Consider the following 10,844-nt stretch of genomic DNA (forward strand, 5'->3'; position numbering starts at 1 on the left):
AGGGCTTTTTGTGTTACCTTTTAACAATCATTGTAAACCATACCTCTGTACAAATGACAAACTGTTAATAAAGTATTCTATCAATCAATATATGCCTGGATAAGTGTGCATCGATTGGATCGGCAGTTCTAATCTAGACAACCGCCTAAATGACCGACTCGATGCAGAGCAAGGCGGGTTGTCACCAATGCGCACACTAAGTTTGAAGTCGGTCATCGGGCAGTTCTCGAGAGATACGTAAACTAATAGACATTATTATTTTTATTATCATCATTAAAATATTATGCATTCAATAAAAGGTTAAAGCACTAGAGTTTTTTTTCAGTAACAGGGGTCTCCCCGCTTCTCCAGCTCTTTAATAGTCAGAAAATACATTTTCAGATGTATGGCCAATGTTCAGCCAATAAGGAAAAAGTATCCATTCATCAGCTTCAAATTTATATTGTTCCAGTTCCAAATTCTATCTGCTCATTTCTTTGTATCATCATCACTTCCAATTCACTTGTATCCTGTCTGAGTATCATCTGTATCCTGTCTGAGTTCTCTCTCCTGATTGGACAAAATTGGTATCCTGACCTTTAATAAAGAGCTGGAGGGACGGGGAGACTACTGAACAAACACTAGTCTATACCAATGAATGAGTATCAGAATATAAATATACAATACAGTAACACTCACATTATCACACATTTTAACCAAGAAATATACCCTATACCTTTAAGTATTGCAGGCTTTGCTATGCAAAAAGAACAGATCTAAGCCATCACCGCGTCTCATCGCTACACGGTGATGATAACTTGCAGATTTGTTCTTTTGGACGAGTGACACTGACACAGAATACAGTCGTACTACGAAACATAAATCCTGTGGAACTGTCAAACAGCGACCACCGCAACACACGCCTGTTCAATGTTTTTGTTCACAAATCCCCGCCCTTCTAAGCTCGCCATAGGTCTAGCCCTGATACATGACCGTGATATATTATATGACAGTCAGGGATAAACTTCAACAAAATGTTTGCATTTTATTTCTTTTTACCCGCATATCTACATATACGTTCAAATGTCAAATATAAAGTAATTACCCTATGGCCATAGATGTTACAATTATATACGGGCCCTCAAAAGTACCCGTATCTTCCATATTCTTCAACAAAACTTATTTTAATCTGATTGGTGGCCATTTTTTACAAGTTACACAACGATGTGACCCTACTGGTTGGAAGGTGTATTGCACTCTGATACATTATAACTCTATGAGAAAATAGCCACCAATTGGTTTAAAAGGCGTTGTATTGAGTAATACGGAAGATACGGGTACTTTTGAGGACACGTACATAATTTTAACATTTGTGGCCATAGGGTAAGCACTTCATATTTGAAATTTGAATGTTTATACAGATGTACGGGCCATAAATGGAAAAAGTGCAAACACCAAATTGAAGTTCATCCATGACTGTCATGAAAGACGACCGTCTTGGATCCATGGCTAGCCATTGGTCCAGTTGACAAAACGCTCGTCTCTGATTGGACAGAACGGCTGGCCGTCAGCCACAGTAGACGTGTGTAAGCAAGGCGTGCTCCTTGCGTGTAACCAGGAAGTGGTGGTTGTTTGGTATAAAAATTGAGGACGTGATGCGCTGGCGTTCCGGGAGGAATTTAGAGCAAAGTACATACAAAAGAGATAAGACAAAAAGTAAAGCTTTGAAGGTTGATCGTGTCCATTTATCCTGCAGCTTCCCATAATGATCAAACACCCACAGTGAGCCACATCCTCCACAAACAACGAACAAGTGTGTGAGTATTCACAGCACTAGTATCTCTTTATGAATGCAATGAACTGCTGATCCTTATCGCGTCAATGTCCTGTTCAAGGTAGCATTGTTTTTACTGCCAAGGCAAGGTTATTTGTGGAGCACATTTAAACAACAAGGCAATGTACTTGACATCATCAAACACTTAGCCAAGGAAAAACACATTAAAAGGAAGTTTGAATTCAGTAAAAAAGGAGAATTGAAAACATAAAAGGGGAATACAAAATATAAAAGGAGAATTGAAACCAGTGAAAACAAATAGGGTAAAAAATAAAATAGAAAAATAAGAGAGTAAAATTATAGTGCAGAAGAATAATTAAATATGTCTATAAAAGGTAGTGGCAAACAAAGTTTTTTTTTTTTTTTACTGTGATTTAAAATAACTGATTGTTGCTACTTGTAGCATATCTGCATCTTTCTGGGAGTTTGTTCCAGATACTATGTGGCAAAAGCTGCTTCTCCACATTGATTCTAGGGACATGGCACTGCCATTGTGTAGTATTGTGTTGGATTCATCTTAATGTGTATTTTCAGACAGTTCTCCACTAAACCCTCAAAACTTGTACTTGGTCTGCTCTTTTTTCGCTCTACACCAAACCTCTTTGCCGAAAATAGCCGATCTGCCAGGTGCTGTGAGCTTGTAGATCTTCTATTTCAGCTATTATGTTCTCCTCACAATAGGGATGCTAGGGTTCAAGTCGTCTTAAAAAAAGAAGTTCATATCACACAAAGATTTGGCGGCCCCCCCTTTAGTAAATCTGAGAACCCCTTGAAGACCCCTGCCCAAATCATTCAATGTTTTATAAACCAACAGTACTGCAGCTGCATCTGTGGTTCTCAAACTTTTTTTCACAGACCCCCAAATTGATGTGTTTTCCGGCTGCAGACCCCCCATTTAAAAAAGATTTTGTGCCAGGCACCCTCTTAAACAAATTGAAATATTCAAAACTTTTCACAATTCTCAAAAATAGATGCCATCTACAAGGTCACAAATGGTCGCACAGAGACACGTTGTGAGCTTGTAGATCGGCTATTTTTGAAAAGCCCAAATATAAAATAGGTTAGTGGTTCAAACTGATTTTGATGCTATATTAACTAATTCTGCTGGGGACCCCTTGGAACCACCTCAAGGACCCCTGGGGGTCATCATAATGCATTACAATGCACTTATAATGCTATAACACTTGTTATAAATGTTTATAATTATGCATAACAACTTCTAACAAAGACACTTTATAACTAACTAAGGTTAATAACTAATTATGGTAGTTATAATGTGCTGTTCCAATGAGCTTATAATGCATAATGACCAACACGTATAATACGTTATAAACATTGTAATAAGTTGTCATACATGATTATAAACATTTATAACGAGTGTTATAATGCCTTATAAGTGCATTATAATGCATTATAGATGCAACCTTAAGTGTTACCGATTTGGTAAACCCTTCATTTCCCTCTATATCAGTAGTTATCAGCCATTGGAGTAGTGTGGTGGTGTTTACCTGCAGAAACACACTGACACTGCCCTCTCACTGTATGTGTTTTCACTGTTTGATTTGGCTGCCCAAAAACATCACCACCAAAACAAACAGTGAACACATCAAAATGCAGTGAGAGGGCAGTGTGTGCTTTCTGCACAAAACACCACCACACTACTCCAGTGGCTGATAACTGCTGCGCTGGTATGGAGGGAAATGATGGGTAGAACATTTATTCATTGCTTTGTTATGTAAACACAGGGCAAAGCTACGTACTTTGCCTTTAAGATGACCGTTTAGCTCTACATTCTGATAGCAATCATTACTATAGAGTGTTTGTTCTGTAACGGGTCTGTCTCCAGTTATTTAGTAAGCAGAAGTGAAACTGGAAGTGATGGCAGAAAGAAGTGAGCAGACAAAATTGCAACTCGAACACTATAACATTAAAGCTGATAAATGGTCTCCCTCTCTTGATTCGGTTTTAACACAGACATGGACAGGAGAACCACACAAACGCTAGCATACCTATTCTAGGCATGTCATAATAGGCTAAAGTAGTTCGGTGAGAATGTAGAGTACTAGAGTCTCGGGGGGCTGCGCCCCCCTCGACCCCAGCCGCTGCGCGGGGCTTTAGGGCTGTGAGGGCGCGCTTATTTTGGGGTACCAAAATGGTGGGATAGAACTGTCCAAATGTAAAAAACAAAAAAAAAAAAAAATTGGAAAAAAATGTTTATTTTTCTTTAGTCCTGGCGTCACTCCGTTATCTCCTGGGTCACGGACATATTTTTTCTATTGAAAATAGATACCATAAGGTCATCTTAGCATCGCATTTTGGAACTGTGTTCCAAGAAATGAACAAATCAGACCGGCAATTCTGTCAGTTATGTGACTGTGTCGTTTATGTTTTATTTTTATTTTGATAACGTCTGTGTTAGGAGAACATTTATTTTCTTACTCTTTGGATAAATGAGTACCTTTTCACTGTCAGTTGATGCTTCATATCCATATGAGAAAAAATTGCCAGGCTCATTTGTTTATTTTTGTAACACAGTTCTTACTGTATATGCCACGATGCTATTGAGACCCTAGGGTATTTTCAATGGAAAATACCAGAGTATTTTTGTATTTTGTTTGTTTTGGTTGCCCAAAAACATCCCCGTCTACCAAAACAAACCGTGAAAACGCCAACATACTGCATGCAGGTTTACGCCACCACACTACTCCACTGGCTGATAACTAATGGTATAGAGGAAAAGGATGGTTAAAAATGTATATACTGTTTTGTTATGTAAACACAGGGCAAAGTTACGTACTGTAAGTGGTTAAAAGAGGCATCGCCGTTATTGTCCACTTCCCTCCAAGCCATTTGTCCCGTATAGCTTTTGCAGCAATACACAGTGTGTCCGGATCTGCCTCTGTCCATTTAGCTTTTATGTATCAGCTCAATTCCAAAAGGGAGAGTTAATGGAATTAGGTGACAAGGCGGGGGACTCCAAAATGTCTGGCCTTGGGCAACTGTTAGGGTCTCGTCGCCGCAGTACAGAACCCGTACAGCACCTCTGTTCCCTGGACGGTTAAATAATCACATCAGGACCTGCTGACACTTTGATTTTCAACCAGCGGAGAACACAGTCAAATCCTCAGTGCTACTCACTCTGAGAATGTATAAATGGAACCAAACGGACCTGTTACATTATCACAGTTAAACGTGGATAACAAGGCACAGCAAGTGTATTTGTAAAGCACATTTCAACAAGGAAATATATAACATTTCAATTCGGTAAACATTTTAAGGTAAACGCCCATCTACCTAGGCCTGTCACAATTATTACATAATCACCTAATCCTAATTATTTGAGATAATCGCAGTTATTTTGCATAATTGTTTCCCCGTTGAAAAATGTTTATACATTTTCTAAACATAGCAGAAATAGCAAATCTACAAGCTTACAGTTACAACACTTTGTGACGTGTTTTAAGCTTGACATCAGCTGTTTTAAAAATGTTTCAAAAGTATACAGTTATTTGTCTTATCTGTCCTGTGCACTGTTTTTTATTTTTATTATGAAGCCTAAAGACCAAACATGCATTTCAGTTATATGCATTTAATGTTCAATGCCAAAAACACAATTCAATCGTTAATCGCAATTATTTGTGTGACAAATACTTAAACAACAACTTAAATTTGTAATCGTGACAGCCCTATGTATCTACCTTAATAGGAAACACCTATTCAAGGACACAGAGCAAAAAAAACTAATATAAAAGGACATTTTACTTTGTAACTCTCTCACCCTCTCTGTCTCTCTTTCTCTAGTGGTGTTGTTGTTGAAAACGTTGCAGGAAAAAAAATAGCGTTTTTTAACATACCCCCCCCCCAAAAAAAAGGTCTCTCCCAGCAGGCCTGTTTGCACCCCAGGGGAAGCCATCAGGCAGGCAGCCATGCTTCTTGAACATGCTAATTCAGTCTCTTCTTCCTATTCCCCTGACCACACCGTGAGAATCTTCCACCACACACACTCGTTCTCCTCCGATGCACACCGACTATTTTTCTCCTTCTTTTTTGGTCTCCACCCGCACTGTAAAATGCACCTGTGCGGGTGCACTCAGTCTCCATTATATTATCGCTATATCTCGGGAAAAAATCCCTCCCTGTGTGTCTCCGAATCACACCCAAATGCACGCACGCACGGACGCACATCTTTGAATTCTGGGTCTATGTCTCGCAGCTAAAGGCGAGGAGTGGGCCTGGGCGATATGACGTCAAATATATCACGATTATGTCTAACTTGCCTCGATGACAATTAATGTATAATAATAAAAAATGTTTTGCTGATCTATAAGCTCACAAAACAACAGGCGTGTTCAAGCATGCAGACGGCGCCCTGCGACTCGCACTTGATTCTTCCACTGTTGTAAAACAAAACGGCACAGTTATTATTGATTGATGCGCCGTGGTGGGTTCCTAGGTAGAATGTTGAGCGGCGGGTGCTCAACGAGAAACACACGCACGCACACACACACACACACACACACACACACACACACACACACACACACACACACACACACACACACACACACACAAACACATATTACTATGTTTGTGAGGATTTTAGGATGTCGATATTCTGAACTTGTGAGGGACATTTAGCTCTCACAGGTATAGTAATACAAGTACACACACACACGCACGCACGCGCACACACACACACACACACACACAGACGTGTGCAGGTGGAACAGCAGTGCTACTATAGCGGTGTGAGCAGTGATGGTAATCAAACAGATACGGTGGTGTGAGGGGAAGTGGTGTTGGTCTAAATGAGATGGATAGCAGGCGCTCACACTGTGAACATAACACACATGGAAGGTGGTGAGAATCCATTTAATTACCACCAGGAGATGCATGCACAAGATAAACCATCTGCCTTATCAAAACTGACTACTGTACTGGCCCCTGCCTCTATAATACTCTGTCTGTACAGTACTGTATGTCGTTGCCGTCGCGTGGAAACCTGGTATGTCCCTAACCCCTAACCCAGGGGTCTTCAACAGGGCGTCCGGGACCCCTAGGGGGTCCTCAGAGTTACTACAGGGGGTCCGCCAAATCTTTGTGTGATATGATTTTTCCTTTTTACCTTAACCACTTGAACCCTAGCAGAGGAGAACTTTAGCCAAAAATAGCCGATCTACAAGCTCACAACGCCTCGCGTTGCGAGGCGTTGTGAGCTTGTAGATCGGCTATTTTTGGTAAAGAGGTATAGGTGTAAAGGGAAAAAGAGCAGTACCAAACAAAAAAAGTTTAATCAGAAACTAAATTTAATACAATATAGAGGGGGTCCCTGCTTCATCTCTCTCTCAGCTAGGGGGTCCTTGGCCTGAAAAGGTTGAAGACCCCTGCCCTAACCCCTTTCAGGAAATTGAAAAAAAAAAAAACCTGTGTGCCAGTAGATCTAGGGCTGTCACGAACATTTAAGTTGACGATTAATTGTCATACAAATGCGATTAACGATTTCATTGTTTCTGTCGTTGAAAACTGGAGCTTGATGAATACAAATTACATTTCTGTTTGGCTTTTAGGCTTCATAATCAAACGTTGCACGGGCAGATGACTTGAATTTACAAAGAAAATACTGACATATTATTTTAATCATTTTATACTTTCAAAGAATGAAAGAATAGCGGAAATAGCTGATCTACAAGCTTACAACTTTGTGACGCGTTGTGAGCTTGTAGATCAGCTATTTCAGCTTTTTTCATAATATGAAAATGTGTTTTTGATCTTGGAAACGATTTTGCAAAAATAATGCGATTATCTCAAATAATTGCGATTAGACGATTATGCAATAATTGTGACAGGCCTAAGTAGATCCACTGCCGTTATTATTTAGTCACACTTGTTAAAACGTTTCATTGGCTCAATATTTATAAAACCCACTGGCACACTTTTGATTGATTGATTTAATACTTTATTAACAGTTTGTAAACAGTTCAGCGGTACGGTTTTACAATGATTGCTAAAAGGAACACACAGAAAGCCCTGGTTTCCAGTGTTCATATTTCCGCTGCTTTTGCATGACACTGTCATAATGACAAAGTATAAACGAAACGAAAAACACACAATGTTATATACATTTGTGTGTGAACTCGCATTTCTCCAGGTTATCTTGGATATACGCACGCATACTCTTGATTACACGCTGCCTGTCGTTCATTACACTAAAAGATTAGGTATACTTTAACTTTAACGTCATGATGCGCTACATTTTCACATAGGATGACATGCCTAAAGGAGGGATTATGTGGTTAAAGGAGTAGGTCACCCCAAAAAGTACTTATTCTCTATCAATTACACACCCCATGAAGCCTAGAGCTTTTTCTTTTTGCTGTCACATTCCTGAGCCATTAATTTGATGACTGGCGGAGTCTCCAGTATAGGAGACTCAAATGCAGGTTAATTGAGTCTTCTACTGACCAGCCACTCGGTCATTGAACCATTGACTCAGGAATGCGACAAAAACTAAAACATCTACATGAATTCAAGGCTTCATGGGGTGTGTAATTTATAGAACATACTTTTGGTGAACTACTCCTTTAAGTTGTTGTTTTTTGCATGTAAAACATTGAGATGTCGTCTGAGCCAACACTTTGTGGTTATGCGTTGCCGTGAGGCTCAGTGCTCATCGTCACGTTGTGTTCCCCACACAGACCGAGGGAGGAAGCAGCAACCATGGGCCGTAAGGACGCCAGCGGAGCCAATCTGCCTGTTGATCAGTACCGGAAACAAATCGGTGAGTCCAGCCCTGCTTTAGAGCAGTGGTTCTTAGAGTGGGGTCTGGGGACCCCCTGGAAACTTGAGGGGTGAAAGGACCCCTGGCAAAATGATTGATAACTTATGAACCAAAAACAATTACCCTTACAGGTCTGTAAATCTGAGAGTGTACATTTGGACACTCACCGAGTTATGGGGCTTTCTTGAGCGGATTCTCAGTGAACCCTTACAGGTTTGCAACTCTGAGAGTGTACGAATGGAACCAAATGGACCCTTACGGGTCCATTTGGTTCCATTCGTACACTCTCAAGAGTTGGAGTGGTCCTTGAAAGTATAACGTTTGAGACCCACTGCTTTAGAGGACTGCGATGAACTTTGGCAAGGAATCGCGAGCATCTCTCCGCATCGTCCTGGGAAATGGTTCCCGAATTTCATGTCGGTTCGAAGCGGGGGAAACCTCGGGGCCCGGGGAAACCGCCGGAGCCAGGATGTTGTCGAGTCCCTGGAAGTAATTATTATCAGTAGGACAACGCCAGAGCGGGCGCCATTTGAGGTCACCGGCGCTGACATGACAGCGAATGGCACGCTTACAGAAAAACAAATAAGAGAAAAGCTCTTTGATATCACGTCAGAAGCAGTTTGGTCAAAGTTGAATGGCGCTCTAATCCAACGGTATTTAGTTTCCAACCATGTCTTCCCTCTGAGATCATAGAGACTTAACTAAGACAGTGTGGTGGTGGGGATCAATCAAGACTTTTTTTGGGAGGGGGGACAGCAGCCCGTTCCAAGATAATGTCCCACTGTCATCTTCTTGTTTTGTTATGTAAGTGAGAGGGCACGCATGCATGGCAAATACTGTACAGTTATGAAGGCTTGTGGCAGGACGGATCACAACAAACAGCGGCCATGCTTTCCTCACAGGCTTTTACTTAATTACTTTTAGCCCCCAAAACCGACCCTGTCTAACAAAGTAAAACAGTTAAAAAACACCAAAATACAGTGAGAGGGCAGTGTGATTCTGCAGGTAAACACCACCACACTACTCCAATGGCTGGTGAATTGCTGGTATAGAGGGAAATGTAAAACACATATTTATTGGTTTGTTACGTAAACACAGGGCAGTGCCACATAATGTACATGTACGAACTCTTGGAGATTGAACACATTTTGTTCCTCGAGAGTGCAGGAACGTGCGCCGCAATGTCGCTCATCGCAGAGTGAGCTATTCCACCGTTTGACTTTTATCTGTCACCGTGCGGCTTTCATGTTATTTGTACAAAGGGAAAGGGGACAAAACGGATGACATTGTCACGCTGACACCGATAGGCAATATCTGTCTCTCTTAAGGGTACGACAACCTATTGGGTAATTTCAGTCGATCTTGTTTACTCTCTCAATCTCGCCGGGCCCGTTGCATGTTTGTTTTTTTTCCCCCCGCTTGCCATTGTGACAGCAGAAAAAGGATTATTTCGCCCCGCAGATATCCCTTAACTGCCAGCCATTGTGTAAAAAAAAAAAAGAACCTCTGGCGGCTTTGTCGTCGACCGAGAGGCAGTCATAACATAACAAGCTCATCTCCCACTGTCGCACCCCTCCTTCCCTCCCTCCCTCCGCCGCTATCATCCTTTTCTCTCTCTTTTTTTTAACCATCTCCATCTTCACGTCTCATCAATTCAAAAATATGTAGAGCGGGTGGGGTGGGGGGGTCAGGGACACTTAAGTCTCTCTCTATCGCTCACTCTCCCTCCCTCCCTCCCTCCCTCTCTCTCTCTCTCCCTCCCTCCCTCTCGCCTCCAGTCAATTTCGCCCTCTCGTCTCCGTCGATTTTTTAAAAGAACGGCCATCAGGCAATTTCAGCAAACCGCTGTTTAACAGCAGAAGCCGGAGAGAGAAGGGGGGAGAGAGAGAGAGAGAGGGAGGGGGGGGGGGGGTGAGAGAAGCATAATTTCTGCTCTTGTCGTACGACTGTGTCGCATGCCTAAAATAGCCGACCTACAAGCTCTTAACACGTCGCAGAAGCGACGCTTGTAGGTCGGCTATTTTAGGGCCGCAATACCGTCGCACGACAAAGTATATATATCAGGCTATAGAGAGAGAGAGAGAGAGAGAGAGAGAGGAAGAGAGAGAGAGAAATGAAGCCTTCAGAAATAGCACGTCTCGGGAGAGTTGGAGCGGGCTGGCTGTATATATGTGGTAATTTGAAATCGTAATAGGGTGGGTAATTCACGGCGGCCGTCAGCAGCTGTCTGCCGCCACCGCCGTCTTGTCAAGC

At 41.7% G+C, this 10,844-nt stretch overlaps 1 protein-coding gene across 1 annotated transcript in view; it reads left to right on the plus strand.

Moving 5' to 3' along the window:
- Positions 1 to 1,611: 1,611 nt before the first annotated feature.
- triqk (triple QxxK/R motif containing) overlaps positions 1,612 to 10,844 on the plus strand; it is a 33,041-nt gene continuing 23,808 nt past the window's right edge. Inside the window, exons 1-2 of the mRNA XM_084081181.1 lie at positions 1,612 to 1,796; positions 8,509 to 8,591. Of these exons, the coding sequence (XP_083937307.1) occupies positions 8,531 to 8,591 (61 nt within the window). The 5' untranslated portion in view covers positions 1,612 to 1,796; positions 8,509 to 8,530. The remainder of the gene's footprint in view (positions 1,797 to 8,508; positions 8,592 to 10,844) is intronic.

This window comes from Gymnoscopelus microlampas (genome assembly GCF_963454915.1).
Source record: "Gymnoscopelus microlampas genome assembly, chromosome: 15".
In the NCBI taxonomy this organism is placed as follows: Eukaryota; Metazoa; Chordata; class Actinopteri; order Myctophiformes; family Myctophidae; genus Gymnoscopelus; species Gymnoscopelus microlampas.